At 39.1% G+C, this 20,687-nt stretch overlaps 2 protein-coding genes and 1 pseudogene across 3 annotated transcripts; 1 reads left to right on the forward strand and 2 right to left on the reverse strand.

The window, feature by feature from the left end:
- Positions 1-1,835: 1,835 nt before the first annotated feature.
- On the reverse strand, positions 1,836-8,181 carry LOC103718616 (annotated as a pseudogene).
- Positions 8,182-9,769: 1,588 nt separating this feature from the next.
- On the reverse strand, positions 9,770-10,416 carry LOC120104251 (probable metal-nicotianamine transporter YSL12). The gene has a single exon (XM_039115106.1). The coding sequence runs from the start codon at positions 10,326-10,328 to the stop codon at positions 9,960-9,962; it is 369 nt and encodes a 122-aa protein (XP_038971034.1). The 5' UTR covers positions 10,329-10,416; the 3' UTR covers positions 9,770-9,959.
- A 1,587-nt stretch (positions 10,417-12,003) lies between these two features.
- On the forward strand, positions 12,004-18,722 carry LOC103717016 (4-hydroxybenzoate polyprenyltransferase, mitochondrial). 2 transcript variants are annotated; one of them, XR_005506710.1, is made up of 10 exons: positions 12,004-12,475; positions 12,844-12,979; positions 13,459-13,580; positions 15,024-15,093; positions 15,192-15,341; positions 15,471-15,606; positions 15,708-15,804; positions 17,838-17,909; positions 17,997-18,068; positions 18,330-18,722. XR_005506710.1 is itself a non-coding variant. In XM_008805244.3 (9 exons), exons 1-8 carry the CDS (start codon positions 12,054-12,056, stop codon positions 17,905-17,907), a joined length of 1,203 nt encoding a protein of 400 aa, XP_008803466.1. In that variant the 5' UTR covers positions 12,004-12,053; the 3' UTR covers positions 17,908-17,909; positions 17,997-18,177. The 2 variants fall into 2 exon arrangements, 1 of the variants encoding a protein (XP_008803466.1); XM_008805244.3 differs by lacking the exon at positions 18,330-18,722 and having other exon boundaries at positions 17,997-18,177.
- Positions 18,723-20,687: the final 1,965 nt, after the last annotated feature.

The following is a 20,687-nucleotide window of genomic DNA, read 5'->3' on the forward strand; positions in this document are numbered from 1 at the left end:
TGAATAAAGAAGAGATGGTATATTATTATATCTAGTTAGGGCAATTTTATGGTGCATATGTGCGTAAGATACAACAAGAATCTCTATCGAATGAAGGAGTAATGGAAAACCACCATACTTGCAGACCAATTTATAAGTGGAAAATTTCGAATATATACTAGTAACTAGTACAATACAAGTAAAAGAGGGAGCATTAGACAACCACAACATCTACATTTTTTAAAAAACTAAAATAGTACTTTAATCCGCATAAATTCATTTACTTTTTTTCTTTTTAACCAGATAAAACTATTATTAATTTGACTCCATATAGTTTTAACCCAATCAAAAAGCATAGATGCCAACAGCAAATCTAAAATTTCAAAATTATGCGAGTATCTAAAAATTTATTTTGCGAAGATTAAAAGGTAAACTTCATCCGGATTAGTGATATGTTCAGAGAGTTGCCCAACATATGCTTGCTTTAAGGGCTCGTTTGGTTCGCAGGAAAACGAGGGGGGAAAGTGTGGTCAACGGAAAAGTAATGAAATGCCTCTTGTTTGGTTGGAGTTTTCAAAGGAGAGAGATGGGAAAGTTGTATTCCCATGGGAATATGATTCCCACATTTCATGGGAAAGTCTTTCCCATGAGAAACATGGGAAAGTTACTTTCCCATGAGGTGGGAATCACTCCTTTTTTATTTTTTTCCAAAAAGACCCTTCAGCATTAAAGAAGCATTAAAGAGGCATTAAAGACCTAATTTTTATTAAGGGCATAATAGGAATTATACATAACTTTCCTAGGAAAGTGGATGGTCAACCAAACATAAGCACTTTGGAAATTAGTCACTTTTCCATGTTTAACCAAACATATCAAAAGTACTTTCCTAGGTATCCTCTTCCTAGGAATCTGATTCCCAGGAATCATATTCCTAGGAGGGAAAATACTTCCCGCGAACCAAACGAGCCCTAAGAGTGGGAAAATTGGAAAGCTCATGCTCATGGCCTCCTACGGTATATGGTGCGCATCCATCATGGCCACCATGGATAAGTGACAGCAAGTTACAGTGGCCTGCAGGTCCCACAATCCAAATCAAACAAATCAGCGTACTCACTTGTGGGGTCCAAACTTTGTCACAACTCATCTCATCGATCATGGATGGATCGGGGCTGGCCGCGCCCACTCCGACCCACGCCGGCGAACAGTTCGGAGAACCTGGAGAGAAAACCTGAAACGGCAGGCCATCGGTTCCCCTCCAACTCCACACGCTCGCCTCGGAAATCGTCACGTACGACTGATTGAGAAGGACACGCGTCGCCTGGCCATTGGCAAGCCGCATGTGTGGGGGGCGGAATTAGGAACGTTGCTCGCACGGAAGAATCTGTTTCGGTTACTGCACTGGATGTGGCCGGTTCCCGTGGGTCAAGTGGCTGGTTTTTTGAGGCTTTTCCGATCTATTTAAAGCCTTGGGTGGGCCTCGTTTCAGCTCACAACTCCGAACTGTTCTTTCTTTACATCTCTCCTTCCTCCCCCCCTCCCTTTCTTTCTCTCTTTTTCTCTCTTTATGTTGGTTGTTTGCTTCTGTTGCTTTTGGTTTTGGTTGTTGGCTGGCTGCCTACTTTTCTTTTCCTCCATCTCTCTCTAGATCTACTCTTCTATTGTTGATGGTTTATCATTTTATTACTGCATACTAAGTTGGATCTAGGTTTTCATTTTCTAGCTGTTGTCAATCTATGTTATGGCTTCTAGTTTTTTTTTTCTTTTTTCTTTTGCTTCCATATTACTTGTTTTCATTTTATTCCTTTTTTTCAATTTTCTTTTTTGATGAGGATTTGTCAGGGTTTTTGATATTATGGTCTTCTCTTTTGTGACCTTATGATTTTTTGGTGAGTCTCTCTTTTTTTAAAAAAATTTAATGATCTTTGTTAGCCAACATGGTTCGACAATTCTTGTTTACATGTGAGGAATTATGGAGGAGAGATAAGTTTTGCACAGGCTGTCTTGAAATGTGAACTCATTGAGGTTTAGTTCTTATTCTTTCTTTCCTGTGGGAAAAAAACTGCATGAAAGCTGTTGGAGAAGAAGATAGATCTTTACTTATGTAGCTTCGACATTAGTAATTAGTGAGCTTTGAATTCCTCTCTCTCTCTCTTACACATGATCGACCATGTGAAGAATTATTGGAGGAGATGATACCAAGATTATGAACATACCTTCCACAGGCTTTTTTGAACTGTGAATTGTTTAGGTTCCTTCTTTTCCTGCAAAAAACAAGTGCGAGATGGAACATCAAGAATGAACCAATATGGTTGATAATTTAAGAAAGTTTCCATGGAAGACATGACAGATCTTTATGAGAATTTTAATATAGGTTCCACATCGAGTCATTGGTATTGGTGATATCCGAATCTCTCTCTCTCTCTCTCTCTATAAATGTTTGCTTATGTGAAGAAATGATGGAGGAGATGATAACAAGATTTTGGATATGTCTTCCACAGGCTTTCTTGAACTGTGAACTTGTTTGGATTTCTCAAAAGAGAACCAAATTAAGGGTTGATAGTTCAAGAAAGTCCGTGGAAGACATGACAGATCTTTATGAGAATTCTAGCTTCCACGTGAGGTATTAGTCATATCTGAATTCCTCTATCTCTCAAGTTCAACAATTCTTGCTTATATGTGAAGAATGGGGATAATAACAAGATTCTGGACATGTCTTCACAGGCTTTCTTGAACTATGAACTTGTTTGGGTTTATCGCAAGAACCGCACCAATGGTTGATAGTTCAAGAAAGTCAGTGGAAGACATGACAGATCTTCATGAGAATTCCTTTCCAGCTTCCAGATGAGGTATGATCTCTCTCTCTCTCTCTCTCTCTCTCTCTCTCTCTCAAGTCTGAGAGATTTCAATTTTATATTGGGTGCTGTGTTGCCATGTGTAGTGATCTTCTTTGTCTTTTGTTTCCTTTGGTCTGAATTTTATTCCGTTCCCATATCAGGTTTTGACATGCTGATTTGAAATTGATCAAGTCTGAATGATTTCAATTTTGATTACCTGTTGCGATCTTCCATCTCTGTCTCTTTTTTTTTCAATCTGAATTATGTGTTCTCAGATCAGGATTTGACATGATCTATTGAAATAAATAGAGAGAGATGGATTTTCCCTGTAAATTACCTCCTGTTGAGTGATTTTTTTTTTCTGGCGTTTTGTTTCAGACCAGAATTTGACATGCTTCCGTGAAATATATCAAATACGAACGATTTTGATTGTAAAGTAGCTGGTTTTAAGTGATCTTCTATCTTTATATATATTCTTTTTCTTCTTCTTCTTCTTCTTTTCTTTGAGGAAAAGATGGGTTGCCCCCCATCTTTTTAATGTCTCCTGCGTAGATCTGGAAAAGTATTTCATGTCTGAATGGTTTTAGTTGTAAATTGCCTACTTTGAAGTGATTTCTCTCTCTCTCTCTCTCTCTCTCTCTCTCTCTCTCTCTCTCTCTCTCTCTCTCTATCTTTTTTTTTTTTGAACCTTTTTTCTTGTTTCTTCCAGTCTAAATTAGCTGTATCCAGACCAGGAATTAGTATGTTGTTTCAAATAATTCCAAATTTGGCGTTCAGCGTTGTCATTTGCTTACAGTTCTAGACAAGACAAACAAAAAAAGGAATATAAAAATTGGATTTTTTGAGCATGAAATGGATTTTGGTTTGAAGGATGAGAATTCGATCGACGAAGTGAACCGGTGATCTCTCTCTCTCTCTCTCTCTCTTTTTCCAGGTGAAGGGATGCTTAGCCGCCCAAAATTTATTCAATTGAGATAAATTATAAAATCAGCAAGTGATCTCATGACAGCCAACTCTAGCCTAACTACGATGTTGAGATGTGTCTCACGGTTCAGTGGTGTATCTTAATTGGGCACTACGTCTGTTCGGTAAAATTTCGTCTTAAAATGTCTTCAAAATGTGTGCCATGTTTTGCGTTCATATGTTGCTTACTTTGTAGTTTCTTTTTCACTGAAAATTCTCTGAACTGTTCGAGGCTTCTCCCTTGGGAAATATTCTCTGAATTACTGTTCAGGACTTCCTCACAATTAAAGTGCACTACTTCCTGTTGGAGTTCTGTTGTTTTTGCTGTTTTAGCACCATTCCTTCTGAATAAGTAAAACATTATTCTTGAATTTTATGTTTAAACTATGGAAACTTTTCTAACTTTTTAGCATCTTCGCGGCGGCGACGAAGTTTCCTTATTTTTGAGGAATTTCCATATCCATCGTTTATGTTTTTTCTTGATTGGAGGTTTCATTTTATAACATTATTTTCAGCTAATGCACTATCGTTGAAGATTGAGTGAGTAGAATTGAGGTGTTCCCAAGGCTAAGAGCCTAAGAATAAGGTTTCCGGTGCATGGACGCGGTGACATAGAATAAGTTCAAGGTTTTATCCCTTCTCTCCTTTCACTGCCAAAAGAGACTTACTAAATATCGCTTGGGAGCTCTGGGGGTTTGTTCTCTCCAGACGTGGAAAGTGCTCAGCTTTTGGTTCTCTGATAGCTGCAGCAGGTACAGCCAGAGAACTAAAAGGTTAGAGAAAGGGGAAGAATGTGAGATAAAGAGGAGGTAATACATGTGAGTCCTCTCTTAAAAAGAGAGACTTTCAGGACTCACAAGCAGAGACATGCAGATTGGACGATTCATGACATGAGAAAAAAGAGCTCAAAACAAAGCTTGTGGAGGTTCTCATTATAAATTTGGATAAGCTGCATGGTATTGGCAATCCTTTTATTCATACAATTATTTTTTTTTCTTTATTTGTTATTATTTCCATTATTTGACAAAACATGGGTGTTCTTTATGATCATGTTGTGGAACTCTTTTATAGAATTGTGCTCCATTGCTAACTTAATATTGCTGGCATAAGCAAGCTTTGGTACAGTTGTTGCTCCTTTTTGATGGGTTATTTGAAGTTTCTCAGCCTTGTGGGCCAACTTGGATGGAACCACCACCTCAAATCCTTAATACCTAACACATGGAACAAAGTGGAACTTGGAGAGGGATGCTGATCAGACCTGCATCCAGTTTAGATTTGATGGGAAGGGACACCGACGCCCATCATCATTTCGCTGTAGAAATATAGTGTATTAGAAGATCCAGCAAGTGGAAGAGGGAACTGGGACCTACTAAAGTTTACAACGAAAACAGAACTCAGAGAGAGAGAGAGAGAGAGAGAGAGCAGGTTATCTCAGAACACAGAACTAAAGAAATTCCATTAGTTTGAAAAATGAAAAGTAATGCATCACTTCAGGTAAGGGGTTTCTGCACCAAATCTGGATTGAAATGGAGATGATGAGCGCAGTCCGAGGATCTCATTTGTGAAAGGAGACTCCATCCTCTGAAGGAAAAAGAAGCTCTTTTTATGGGATTCTGAGAATCTATGAGGAGGAGAAAGATACAGAACAAACGCCTGTGTTTGATTCTTAAATTTATTCTGAAGTTGTTCTCTCTAATTTCAGTACATTTCACATGAATGGGATGCAGCAACATTTAAAGGCTGCCCACAAAGCTAAGCTGATATACAGGATGAAGTAAAATTGTATTATAAACCTGCTTCCCTCTTTTACCGTTTATCTTCACTGCCTGTAAATCTCCTAAATCTGCTTAAAAGATTTTCTATATGACCTTTCGCCTTCAACCATGAGAATTAAGATAAGGCTGCAATGCAGGTATCCACCTGTGCTTTCATGCTCCATGACAGAAACTTCATGCATACGGATGACTTCACTGGAGAAAGGGGCAGAGTCCATATCCCATCAACACAAATCAGAGCAGAAGTCATGGTGGGCCCAAATGCACTAGCCTTAGCCTTTTCAATCCTCTCCCATACAATTATACCAGGCTCCACACTCACATGTCATATGCCTATGATCCCAGATAGACGGCATTGCCATTGGCATAGGGAGTGGTATAAACCTTGCCACCTTTTTTCCAACAGCATCTCTCAGCAAATTGATGAGAATGGCAGCGTCGCTCATAGCATAATGCGAGGCGGTGCTTTGGCAATGATGAGAATCCATCAACTCCAAGTATCGCCATGTTACGGTAAATAAGTGCATGAGGTGATGGGTATTCTGATCCAGGAACATCAATGTCTTTGGAGGCCTTGAGGAATAGCCAGAAGACTGATGGTGCAGCGACACAACCCATGGCAGTGCCAATCACCTGGCAAATGAACATGGACCTCGGAGAGGCCAAAGTCAGGTACCCTGTCTTGAAATCCTGCATAAGTTTGAAGCAGTAGACATGAAGCTCATCATGATACCACAGGTTGCGAGACCTGCAAGGATGGCACAATAGGAGGCCTCCGCCGCTGCTGCAATGGTGAAAATTGTGAGCTAACTGTGGGTGGAGGCAAGAGACCAGTCTGTGAGGCCAGCATTGTAGGGATTGCAGAAGGCGAGTCCTGGTGCAATGATCTAGGCAACCAAGACATGGCACCAAGATGTGAGGAAGGGTGGCAGTGGAGACAGCAGCAACAATGATATAACCTCCAAATACCAGCGGTTTCAGGATTTGATCCCTTGCCAAAGTTCGGGTAAAGCTTGTCATCAGACGAAATGTGGGATGCGTCGATGGGACTACTGTCAGCCTGAGATGATAATTGCCGAGGAGCCTTGGCTCTGCACTTGCGATATAAAGGCACAAAACCTTTAAAAGAAGTTGTAAATGTCATCCCCAAGAATCAAGGCAATAGCTACAAAGACCTGGAACAGAGAAGACATGAATGAATGTTATTATTATATATTTTAATGCACTTCTTATAATTCAAAGTAGTTTGGAATAACTCAAAAACTAGCTTTAAGCTCCTAATTTGGTGAATACAATATATGTTCCAACTGTCTCATGATTAAAGTTGGTTTGGGTAGTTTTATGGCACCTATGACAACAAGAGGAGGACTTTATTTCTGTTTAAGGGCCTGCAATGATTTTGAAACTCTGATTAAACTACATGGGAAAAATTTATGAGGAGAGGAGGTGGCTGTTACCCTGTATCCTTGCAAACCATGAAGACTGGTATCTGGTAGATCTGCTGAGCACCGGTCGCCTTTTCTCACATCAAGTAGGGCCACATGATTCCCCGTGACAGAGTGCCACACAAGACGACAGAGATGTTTAGCGCAAATCAGCCCAACCCCAACATAAGTCCCTGAAAGATCAAAAAACAGAACCTGAATGAAAGTAATGTTTTTTTAACAAGTCTACTTACAGACCACTATCTTTTGTAAAAAAATTTTATTGCTCTTTTGTATTTTTCTTTATTGCAAATCCTTTATAACTAGTTTCTGTAAACTCCCTTTTCTAATAAAGGTCGGGTGGCTTTGCCTCCCTCTTCATCAAAAAAAGAATGAAAGTAATGTATTTTGGCAACACGTTGAAATCAAGCTAGAAGAATAATGGCAAACCTAAAACATTCATGAACACATAACGGAATTGAGATTTTCAGTTCTTTTGTGTCAAATTAATGTCTCACTTTCAGGAATAAGAGGACCTATACTCTAGGCGGATAGAGAAATATTTGGAATAGAAGGTTTGAACACAATGAATGCATACTTATGTTGACAGGCTTGGAGATCTAACGTCGGAAAGGCTGCGAATCCACAATCATCCCCACCAGTGTAAAACCATTGGAAAAATACCCACAAGAAGCTTGAGTATGAAGAACTTGCCAATGTTCTAACTTGTTTCCTGAAAGATATCAAAAGGAGGCAAACAACAACAAGTCTTTTGTCTAATGCCACTAGGGGAAGAAGAAAATAAAGAAAATACATGTTTGGTTCTTGAGATTGTTTGAAGTTACATTGCTAGTTTGGCACCCTGAGGAGTGTGGAAACTGTTGATCAGATGAGCTGTTGCAGTGCCACTGGAATGTATTAGCTTCTAGTCAGTGATCATGATCTGAAAACAAACTCATAGTAAGAATTTTATCTGCTAATTCACTCAGCTATCCTATTAATGTTTTGGTGATCACTGCGCATTTTAATGTTCTCATTTTTCTTCCGATTGTAAAAGTTCAGAGGGCATACCTTTCAAAGGCGCACAAGTGAGAACAGTCAAGGTAACTAACAATGAAGAGAAATCCAATCACCAATCCTAATTTTGAGTTCCCGATGTTTTTGTGCAACATTCGCTTCTGTAGCTTGCTTGGCAATTGTGTCCATCGTAGCAAAAAGATAACTTCCAAAGCCTCCTGTTGATTTCCATATTGTTCAAACAACTTAAGTAATTCTGCTACTAATTAGAAGAACATGCAAGTGCTTAATAAGACTAATTAGTACTGCAATAACATGACAATTTCAATGCTCTAGTTTTCTGGTACTATCTGAAGGTCAAAATGATTTGGAAGATTCTACATGTTACCATGTCTTCTTTTCTCATTTACCAATACAGACAGGCTGGGTCCAATCAAGATTAGCTAAAACATGATCTAGCAGCATTATATATCAATATATCATGCTGTTAATGAAGTAGATTAACCCAAAACCAATCAAAGACTTGGACGAATTCAAAATGACATGTCTCCAATTAAATTAGTTACAAGAGGAAAGTCCAATCTCTTCACTGTTATTTAATTGAACAAACTGAATCTGAGGTTAGCTGACCCCTAAATACCAGCCTAGGATATAAAGAAGGAAAACAGCTAAATAAAGTGGACCAATCCAACTCTAGCTGGAACATGCTACCCATCCAATATGCATTGGTCACGGGCCAAAAATCTTTATTTTATCCAACTCCTTTTGCAGCTTTACGACTTACTGATAGAGCCATCAGAAGTAGTGATCCATATGCAATTATCAAAATCTACAGAGGCTCATATGCAAAAATCCTAAACGGTGAAAAAAATTAGAAATGGGGGTAAATGGGTAATGTTACCACCAAAGGCGATGCCAGAGGTGGGGGTGGTTCTATATACACCCCCCCTATTGCTCAGGACACCCCTCAAAAATTAAAAAAAAATTAAATACTCTCTACACCCCCCCCCATTTGCTAAGGACACCCATAAAAAATTAAAAATTCCTAAATTACCCCCCACCCTCCCCACCCCCTCACCTAAATTGCTCTCTACACCCCCCAAACCCCCCCCACCCCGCTCTTCCCCTCCAAAACACCTCGCCAACGCCCAAAACCCCCCCGTTCCCCCTTCTCCCTCTCGTCGCCGGTATTCTCCCGATCTCCGACCACCTCGCCGGCTTCTTCCGGAACCACCTCGCCGGCTTCTCCCGAAATTTTTTTTTTTCACGGTTCGTGCTCCGTTCGGCACTAGATCGCCGAACAAAAGGCTTCTGTTCGGTTGAACAGTGCCGGACAGAAGCCTTCTGTTCGGCACTGTGCAGCCGAACAGATCTGTTCGGTTGAGGGTTGCCGAACAGAAGCCTTTTGTTCGGCGATCCAGTGCCGAACGGAGCACGAACCGTGAAAAAAAAAAAATTTCGAAACAAGGTGGAACACGTACCTTTGCGGCCGATTCTTCGTCCCAAATCACTAGTTGCTTGTCCATGCTTCGAATGGGGCTTAAATCTCCTTCAAAGATCGCCTAAACGATGTAAATGGATCGAGGGGTTTAAGGGGGGTTTGAGGGGGGGTTTTTTTTTTCTTTTCAAAATGAAACGGAGGAGGAGGAAGGGGGTGTATGAGAAAATTTCAAGGGCAATATGGTAATTACACTAAAGGTTAGTTTGGGTATTTTTTTTTTGGTTTTTGGGGGGTGTCCTGAGCAATAGGGGGGGTGTATATAGAACTACCCCAGAGGTGGCGAGGACGCAGGTCTGGACTCTGGATGACGGTATTCTCCTGGCGGTGAGAGGATGCTTAAGAAAACCGGCGCTCTCCAAAACCTTGACCCTCGACTCCACACGAAGAAGAACCCCAACAAGCCGGCGGAGACGTGGAGGGAGGGGATCGTACCGGTGGTGAGATTAAGCTTCATGACAATGATGCTTCACATCACCCCGAGGAGTCCGCTCGCCGCGAAGGCCCGCACCGTCAGCTGCTCCCGCCGCGCGGGCACCCGCTTCCCGTCGAACTGCCTCTCTATCGACAGCGCCTCCTCCTCTTCCGCCTTCCGCAGCAGTAGCTGGTGGCTGCTCTCCTCCGCCGCCGCTTCCATCTCCAGTTCCTCCGCCTCCTGAGTCTCGCCGGGCTTTCCTCCTCGAGAATCTCTCTGGTGACACAGGCTAAGGTCGAAAATGGGGGAGGTTCGAGAAGGCCAAAGGATGGGTGCTTGCAAGGGAGCATGCGATGCTTGGTGGAGATTGGACGGCCGTGATGACTGTTGGAACGCCACCTGAGGGAGTATGATGCGTTTCATCGCGATGGAAATTCTATTGCAAGGGAGGACAACGAGTAAAGCCCGTACCCCTACTGGAGATTTCCCCTGAGGTTTAAAAGCGGGTCCTTCAGGGTTCTACGAGGGTACCAGACAGGGGTCAGCCCGGTTAAAAACGGGTCTCATCCTTAGAGCTGGTCTTATTCTTCCTCATGATGACTCAGTTAGGATGATTGGGTGGATTCAGTTTCAGGCTAATGCAGATCGTAGATATCTACAATTGCAGGACATCAGCAGATTGATGAAAAGGTGCATCACTTTCCGTGCCGACCATATTTATCGCAAGGGAAACAGAATATTGGATTAAATTATATCATATGTGGTATAGTATTTAGATAGTATCTTATCGACCAACTATAATAATATTTTTTTGTTTATGATATTTTATTTTTTTATTATTTTGGATGTACTTATTACTAGATTTGTATTATTTATTTTTTTCTCCCTGCACACACGCACAATATATTAGATCTCATTTTCACTCAAAATGCAATAAAAGTGTCCTATCCCATATAATAACCATAGAACAATTGTGTTGTTACTATATATAATATGAAAAACAAAATATAATGGCTCATAAATTTTGTATATAATGTTCATATATACAGTGAATACAAAACTATCCTAGCTTTACTATACAACAATAGCGAAAAAAATGTGACGGCCTCTCTATGATCCATTAATTATATTAGGATCTAAATTTTACAGTTCTATTTTTTGCAGTCGCTATATAAAATATGGAAAGTAAAATTGGATGACTAGTCCCACTCTAGCTCACCGATTGTAATAAAGCCCATTTTTTTGTATTTATACATAGCAACCATGGAACCATTCTAGATCATTCTATGCAACATAAAATTTAAATGTATACTTTTATGACTCATTAATTATTTTAAGTTCTATTATATATACATATGTGATGAAGGTACAAGAATAAACTAGTTGATAAGTCCTTATATATTTATTAATGTGAACACATAACCATATAAAAACATGGTTTTTACTTGGTGAACACAACCATTTTACGGTTGTTATATAAATATTAGAAATGCAATTTCATCGTAGCTTCTATATGACTCACTCAGGACATAGATTTCATTTCTTGCAGTGACTATAGAGTAATTATGCAGCCATACTGTAAATTACATTACGAAACATAGAAAATAAAATTTAGTGATGGATCACTCCAAAGTTAACCCAAAATTTGTGTCTATATGGTAAACAAATATGATAATCATAAACCACTCCATGGCCACTATATGGAACATGGAAAATAAAATTTGATCATAATTTTCTTAGTAAATAATTAATTATAATAAGTTTAAAATCTCATGTTTGTGTATAGCGACAAAAATGGTGTTTTGGAGTCATTATATGACATATGAAAAACAAAATAAGATAATAGATCCTTTATAGTTTACTGATTATATAACCCCAAAAAACAATTCAATGATCAATACATGGAAATAAAGTTTGATAACATATCTTTCCTCCACAATTAATTGATTATAGTAAAATTTAAATCTTATATTTTTATATAATAATATAATTAACATGCTAAAACATGAGCCGGAATTTTTGTACCTCAAACCTCGCCTTAAGAAGTTTGTTGGGCTGCATGTCAAGTCCGGCCGATATCCTGTGACTATTATAACCGGGTTTTAATCGATCGCACGACACGAGGGTCCGGAGAAACACGAAACCGAAATGGCGCTGTATTTCTTGCGCGCCGGTCGCAAGCTTTGCTCGCGATCGCCTCTTCCCCTTTCCCTCCTCTCCCTCCCTTCTCGCCCTCCAAGCCCTAATCCAATCACCCCTCCTCCCGCCCGTCCCCAAACCTTGGGCTCCCCTCTCGCGCCATGGCGTCACCCTTGGATCGGGTCGCGGCGGCGTTCGAGGATCCTCGACAGATTCCGCCACGGTCTCTCCCTCGCCTCCATTTCCAGCTCCCCGGGCACCGCCGAGGACCATGAGAACCGGCGGCTGGATGGTGGGGAGCGATCGCCGCCGGAGAGTTCCTCGCGCTCTTGGGTCGATCTCTATTTGCCGGAATCGGTGCGTCCGTATGCGCTCCTCGCTCGGTTGGATAAGCCTATCGGGACCTGGCTGCTTGCTTGGCCGTGCATGTGGTATTAAATTTTACTTTTTCTTAGTTCTTTAAAAGGAAATTCTTATCTTTAGTTGATTTGAATGCTAGATTCTGAATTCTCTCGTTAATTCAATAAGTATATGCTTTAGATTAACTATTCAATTCCTCTAACCTAGAAAATCTCCGCTATATTAGTCCAGTATATGTGAAAAAAACAATTAATACGAAATTCCCATAATCTCTGACATGTAGTTCGGGCCAACTTTTGCTAGTAAGTCCGGCACTCATGTTCTCTGCTTTGAAATGATTTTTTTTTTTTTTTGACTTCAGAATGTGGAATTTGTAATGTAAATTTAAGAAGGTGAAAAAAAGAACGCTAATGCGGTTTTCAATCTCTGTGATATCTAGGTCAATTACAATGGCAGCTAATCCAGGAGAGCTTCCTGATTTGAAAATGTTAGCATTGTTTGGATGTGGAGCTGTGCTTCTCCGAGGGGCTGGTTGCACTGTGAATGACCTTATTGATTGTGACATTGATAAAAAGGTGCCTTTTTTAAAAGTTCTTGTTTTCCTTAAGTTTGTTCTAAAGTGAAAAATATATGAAATACACAGAGGAAAGGAACAGGAAAAGAAATCTTTTGCTTCATTCTTTTATGTTATCCTAGTGACCTATGGAGCTTTCTGACTGTCATATTTAATAGATAAAAGATAGTACCTACTTGTATTCAATTGGTGAGATGAATTTAGTGATAAAAGGAAACAGAATTTTTGTTTCAGTTGTCCGGTTTATGCGATTCTATTAATGTAGCATCTGTATTCCTTCAAGTTTCAAATAGGGGCTTCATATGCTGCAAATTTACTAGTGATCAGATTAAGTGATACTTATTGCCACGTTAAGCATTGGTTAACAAGTAAAATGTAGTTGGTGTCAAGCATTAGGGTTTGTAATCATGGAACATTTGCTTCTCAGTGACTGACGGACCATTGTCTGTTGACTTATATGATATTTCTTTGATGCTTCAGGTTGAGCGCACCAAGTACAGGCCTGTTGCATCTGGTATTCTGACACAATTTCAAGGGCTCTGTTTTCTTGGATTTCAGCTTCTATTGGGTTTAGGAATCCTTCTCCAACTAAACAATTATAGGTACTTTACATTTCTCGTCTCTGATAATTATAGGGGCAAGAAGGGGTTGAATTTATTATTGGAAGTTCAGAAAATTCACCTCAGATGTCTGATCTGCCATTTAGGATGCCCAAAGTACATCTTCACATGTTCATATGACTTTTGTGCGTGAGTGCTCTTCTTCTTTATGCACGATTCCATGCTCAAGTGGACTGGCATGTTTCACTAGGAATCTGTGGCAGAAGGTTGAATACCAAGACAAACTTCTACATATGCATCTAGAACTGAGCATTGAACTTATTTGCTTCATATATGAGGTACAATTGTAGAATTCGGTGAACAACATGCTGTACTGGTTTTCATGGTCATGTCTTTATTTGTGAAATTCAACATTGCCGTACTTTACCTCAAGGAGATCCAGACAATAAGCTAATAGAATGTGACAAGATGGTCCAACCTTGATCTGAAAGTCAAGAATGAACAGTATTTATTTGTGTAGAGACTACCTCGTGACAAAAAAGATGCTAAAATGCCGAAGCAAATGACTGTAGTATATAATAATTGAATGATAAAATGTTTTGTATAGTTGAGGTGAATGTGTGATAAGACTAGGAAGTTAAGGGTTATAAATGGATAAATTGGAGGAAACTTCAAAGTATAACAGAAGTAAATATGTGAGGGGGACTATCTATAGTGGTATGGATGTCTGTTACTTGATGAAGAACTGAACCACAAACTATTAAGTCTTGGCTGCTAGTCTGAGACTTATTATATCACACATCCATCTTTTTTGAAAGCTAATTCGTCTAGTTTCTGTGTTACAAAGCCATTATGAAGCATTTGAAAAAGGATACTTCATTGTGGTTATCGAAATTCTAGTTCTAGAAATCTAGATTATCTTAGACTAGAGTCCAGCATATGTGAAGCACGTGCAAGGGACTTAGTTTTTCATTTTGTCTCTGGGGAGAGACGCATGGGAAACAGGAGAAGTTAGGACCCATTTTATTTTTTGAGCGGTGGGTGCATGGGAAATGAGAAATATTGGGAAACATGCTCTAGTTTTTTTTTTTCAGCGAAAGGTGCATGGGATTTTGATGGGAAGCTCTAAAGCATGGCTTGAGGCTCTGAAGCTGGCCTCAGAGCCTTTTCCATTACATATTAGTACATAATCATTGGGTGGTATAAGTATTCTTCTGCATCTTTCCTATGAAAGACTTGGTTTCTTTGGCTTGGTTTCTTTTTCTTAATGTGAACATGATTGATATTCCATGCTTCTGTTGGAGTTATGTTGCACGACATTTTTTAGATAAAGTATGTACATGTTTATAGGCATGAACTTTCCTTTAAGCTTCTTTGGAGTTACATGCATATGTTGCCGGAATGTTTTCTGCTTAGATAATAATTTTATATTTCTTCTGCATTAAACATTTACAGATCTAATGTCATTTTACTTTTTTAATGTAGCCGTATTCTGGGGGCATCATCATTGCTGTTGGTTTTCTCATATCCCCTTATGAAGAGATACACTTTTTGGGTATATCTTTTCGAACAATATCTGTAATTGAGTTATTCTGTAATTTCTTTAGGCGATTAAAAGTGATGACCATGTGTTTGTTAATGTTATCATAACAGCCTCAAGTATATCTAGGTTTGACCTTTAATTGGGGAGCTTTATTAGGATGGGCTGCTGTAAAAGAAAGCTTGGATCCTGCAATTATTCTCCCATTGTACAGCTCTGGTGTATGCTGGACTCTTGTATATGATACAATATATGCACATCAGGTGCATCTCATGACATTGATTGCTCGTGGCATTTTTTTTCTTCTGTACATACTTTCTTGAATGTAGCAATTTTTTGTTTGGTCCATTTTCTACTATTGCTAATAATAGTAATAATAACTGAATACTCAGGATAAAGAAGACGACCTAAAAGTTGGTGTCAAATCCACAGCATTGAGGTTTGCAAGTTTGACAAAGACTTGGATTTCTGGCTTTGGGACAGCATGTATTGGTAGCCTAGCACTTAGTGGATACAATGCAGAGCTTGGTAAGTATTTAGACCTGTTGCCTCGTCTGTATTTTATGTACTATTGTGAACCGTCTCGTATTCTTGTCTTACTGATTGCTTGGCTTCAATTCCCATGGCAGCATGGCCATACTATCCATTTCTGACTGCCGCAGCTGCACAATTAGGATGGCAGATTTTGACTGTTGACTTGCCTAACCGTGCCGAGTGCAATAGAAAGTGAGTACTTGGTAATATCATTCTTTTGCATCATTCACACAAGTTGGGTTTCCTCACATTTGGGATTGTTTTGGTGTTAATCATGATACAGAATTTGAAGGAGCTAAGCTTTGCATAATTTTGCCTGCCTGTATTTTTCCGGGGTGTCATGTATTGATTTTCTTATTGTTGATTGGCTATCTTTTCTCTACCAACTATCCTTCCTTTTATCTTTTATGTTCTCAATGTTTATCTGTGGGAGTTTTATTTGGTCAGAGGTAGGCAATAGTCTGTAACTTGTTAATTATAATGTCTGTTATCCTGATGACATTTTGGACTGACCAACGAGCCTGAACCAAAGACCTTAGCATAGTCCTGATTGCAGATTAAGAACAGAGAGCGAAAGCAAGTGCGAGAGATAGATAGATAGATAGAGAGAGAGAAAGAGAGAGCAAAGGTTAATCTGATCAGATATAATCACCAAATTAATTCAAGGGCAGCCCTGTTTGTCTCCACCTATGGTAGCACAGCATGCCCTGGTTGATTTGAATTGTATATTTTCTTAAGTGACAGTCTATGTGAAGTTCTGCAAAAGATTCAGACCAAAGACAGTTGTGCTGGGTCTGGGTTATGCTGGAAATATCCCAGTGTCCCCCTTAGCATTCTATTATGATAAACAAGTCTCCTTCATTTAGCAATTCTAAGGACTAGCAATGTGTTCAAGTGCCTGTTGTGAACATACGCAATGTTTTATATCTTTTGGCTACTTTGTTTCATTTCCAACTCCACTCTCCTTTACATGAACAGCAAAGTAGATCCCAAATCCAGAACACAAACATAGGCATTATAGACATGCATTCGAAAATATGGAATTGTATTACAATTCTAAAGCTGCGTTTGGAAGCAGATAAGTTAACCAGAATAAATGGGTTACCTTACTTCTACTCCTCTTTTCTCTAGAATAAACATCCTATATGGTGGAGTAATTTATTCTTGGGTTAAGTAGGGTAAATGAGTTTGGAAGGCAAAAAGTTGTGTAACAACTTTTCAGCAATACCTATTTTTCCCTTCTAAAAATGTGGTTTAACCCAAGTGTTCCGATGAGTGTTTGGTTGAATATGGTGCAATGACTGGGTTAAGTGACTGGGTTAAGATTTCTTAGCGGACATTCAAAACAATTTTATTTTCAAATTTGTTTGGTGTTCTAGATTATCATACCGTGACCTTTTAATTGCAGAAAGATTTGCTTCTGTGTATGTGTGGGAGTGTATATTTATAACATCTACTTTAACTTTATCCTTCAATTTGTTTTGTGCGCATATTTCTTATTGTGAAAGAAGTACTTCAGCAATATTGATGCTGAAGAGGAAATTCCAACAATTTGAATGTCCTTATGTCCAGGTTGTGACGGTTGGTTATTAGAAGTGTCTCAATGAGTACCCTAGGAGGCTTGAGACTTCATCAAACCTTTAAGGGAGAGGCCATGAATCAGGTGCTAAACTAGCAACATACAAAATTTTTTTTGATAGGAAGGTTAGAAAAATATGAGCCTTCAAGAGTTGTTTGATGGTTATGTTGGAATGTCCAGTCTATAGTGCCACCAAGCATAGAACAATAATTATGTTAAGATGCAGATATTGTAGTGGAGGTTTTAATGATGCAGAAAAGCTACAAGATATTAGATAACTGTGTCTCATGTACAAGTTTGATGTTACTTACCTAGGTTCATACTTGAATATTAAGAAATTATGGTGCCCATCAGTTTTGGGATGCTGTGGAAAGGTGGAATCATAAGATCAACACCTGGGATTATGGGAAAGATTTATATTTACATGGAGGTTCAAAGATTCCAAAGTTAGGTCTGATCCAATGGTTGGACCAACTTGATGAAACTCTTATACCCATTCTGGTTCAGGCATTGTGGTAACCATGAGCCTTTTTTTTTTTGGATTCTGGCAGAGGTATGGCCTGGGCTTGGTGGTTTTGATGCATTTGGGGGTTCACATCTTTTATATTCTATATTTAAATTGGATCCTTACATTTGTTTTTGACAGGTTTGTTTCCAACAAGTGGTTTGGTGCTTTGGTATTCAGTGGAATCTTGTTTGGTCGGCTTGCATCCTAAAGGTACTCCATATATCAGCCGAGCCCCCTTTTGTTTGCTTCTTTATGAGAATCTTAGAAGACTTCCAACGATCTTCTCATGGCATGCAGGAGGAGTGGATTAAAAGTGTGACCAAAAGAATGTTCCCAATCTGATGAAATTTTGGAATCATCGATTTTCTTGTAAGTTGTATGTGATCTGATAATCATTTATTGGAAGTGTCTTACATTTTGTCTTCCTTTACGGAAAAACTTTGGCCTTCTTTTGAATGATATAGTTCTGATTCACTTTTTTTTTTTTTTCAAAAGAAAGATTCTGGCTTGTTCGTTTACCAGAAAAATAATATATATATATATATATATATATATATATATATATATATATATATATATATATATATATATATATATATATATATATATTTCTGGTTGACGTTTCTGCAGATATCACTCTTCACGACCATTAAGTCTTGGCCTTGAGGAACATTTACCTTCTCAGAAATAGTAAAAGGCTACAGAGATGTACAAATTTCAATACTCATTCCAAGCTGGAATATTACTCCCGACCGTGTCAATAACTTGTATGCACCTGTCATCGATTCTTTCTCAATTATTTTCTTATGCAAGTAGGCAGTTCATCCTTGATTATGTATTTTATGAGCTTACTAGTGACTCTGAAGGACATGTAAGGGTCTTACAGGGAAAAACAATCAGAATATGTTAGAATAATATTCTTTGGCATTCGATCATGTATGTAAGCTAAAACTTTTACTAATTGACACTCTAGGTTTTTCAAACGAATGCACCAGAGTTACTATGCTCTCACAAATTACATAATTCTTGTTGCACTAAATGTACACACAACATGCCGCAGAGGCAAGACATGCCCGTGCATGTGAACATTCTTTAATCAACTGATTCATAATTTTGAATAGCATTTGAAACTAATTTGAATACAAGTGCACGTTGTGTTGTTATTTTGAAATGTTTGCATGGTTTTCTAGACCGATGATCGACAACAAATTTTCACTAAACCGACTTCCAGTCACTTGCATAAGCGATCTTTGGTGAAATCCTATATTGGGTTCATATTTTTTTCTGGAAAAAGAGAAAAATATAAATTTGTTGGAAAATAAAAAATTGGTTGATAGTACATAGACAAACCTTAATAATTTTTCTCCTTGCACGTAATGACGATATCCCTCTTGCATAATCTGAAAAATCTTATCATATTTATTGGATTTAGACTGTTGACAGTGATGATCGTTTTTTGAATTATTTTATGACAAGCACTGCCAAGTTGCCTTTATAAATTCTTTTTGATAATTTAAAGGAGTGTGAATTAAATAACCTGCTTAAAAGAAGTAGTTCGTTGTTTCAGGGAAGTTTTAGATTGTCTGGTGACTTAATCTGGATTTGACCAACATTTTTATTGATAGGTATTCATAGAGCTATTTGATATTTTATCGGGTGTCTCCAAAAGAGATTGTAGAGCTATTTGATATTAAGTTTATCCAAGATTTATTATATTAGTACGGTACGAAGTTTTTTTAGCATACCGAAGATCGGTACATTATTGATACTGAACTAGTACGGTACAATACGTCTGGTACTATCCGATTCGGTGTAGTACAACATATCATGAGTTTATCTAAAGTTGGTTTCCAGCATGGCAATTCCAGAGAAGTTTTTTATGCTATTAGGAACAAGTAACCTTCCACATTTAGCTGACCGATAACCCATGGAGAGGAATTGGGTTACTGCAACCTCTCTTACTCCTGCGTCGAATGCCAATTTGTGGAAGGCAAGATTTGGTTGCTAGCACGACTGGAGCCCGTTTGGCCCGTGTTTGTGCTCACCCGCATACAGTTTCTCACTCAATTTTCTTGAGAAAAGGTTTTAGAAACAGGTCAGGACATCTAACCTCCCAAGTCCCAACCAGATTGTGTGGTCTATGAGTAAAAGGCATCCTAAATGACATCACATCACAGGAATATGACCCATGCCATACCCAGCTGGCACCGAGCTCTCAAGGGCCATCATTTTCGTTTCTTTCTTCGTTGGGATCTCTTTAGCGGGATTGGACTCTTTTGGGAACACTTGGGTGCAAACCGGGCTAAAGTGAAACTCGCTAATAAAAGAAGAAAGATTAATTAATTGCTGTGGTGACTGGTGAGTGGGTGGATGGCAAATCTAAAGCCAACTTTGTCATCTATGGTCATAATTATCTCCTGGGAGAAGCGGTAGCATGCTCGTTTATAATTCCGATGCAACTTTACTGGTGGATGGCGTTATCATGAATGTTGTTCGCTGCCGCCCCTCCTAACTTCCCTTGCAGCATTTTTCTGGAGGCGCCGGTGGGTCAATTAAGAGTGACTTGGGTTGGAAATACCGGTTGGGTACCTTGGGTTTTGGATCCGACCAGCCCATGGTAATGGAAGGATGCAAGCCTCAGCCAAATCCCTTGGGTACCACTGATATCAAGATATGGTGCATTTCGAGCTTAAGCCTGCTCATGCTTGTCCATTTGTCCCAGTTGTCCCGCGATGACCAGTTTAAGCTGCTTCGATATTTTATCTCATGGTCGGCAACCCAGCTGCTCTTCGGATTCCATTGAACCGGGCGGAACCCGACTCGAACTGAGCCAACCGACCAGGTCGACTGGGTAGTATAAACCGATTCTGGCCCTTTAGAGACCAAAATTTGATTGGAACATGCCAAAATCGGCCGAAATCAGATGGTTTTGTCTAGTTCGAAGTTGAACTGGTACTGGCTCGTATCGGATACCAAGTGGTACGAGTC

The sequence above is a fragment of the Phoenix dactylifera genome, chromosome 17 (genome assembly GCF_009389715.1).
Source record: "Phoenix dactylifera cultivar Barhee BC4 chromosome 17, palm_55x_up_171113_PBpolish2nd_filt_p, whole genome shotgun sequence".
Lineage (NCBI taxonomy): Eukaryota > Viridiplantae > Streptophyta > Magnoliopsida > Arecales > Arecaceae > Phoenix > Phoenix dactylifera.

Coding starts and splice junctions, on each gene's coding strand:
- LOC120104251 (XM_039115106.1), bottom strand. CDS start 10,328: ATGAAACGCATCATACTCCCTCAGGTGGCGTTCCAACAGTCATCACGG.
- LOC103717016 (XM_008805244.3), top strand. CDS start 12,054: ATGGCGCTGTATTTCTTGCGCGCCGGTCGCAAGCTTTGCTCGCGATCG. Junction 12,980..13,458: donor ATTGTGACATTGATAAAAAG/GTGCCTTTTTTA, acceptor TTGATGCTTCAG/GTTGAGCGCACCAAGTACAG. Junction 15,805..17,837: donor CGTGCCGAGTGCAATAGAAA/GTGAGTACTTGG, acceptor TGTTTTTGACAG/GTTTGTTTCCAACAAGTGGT.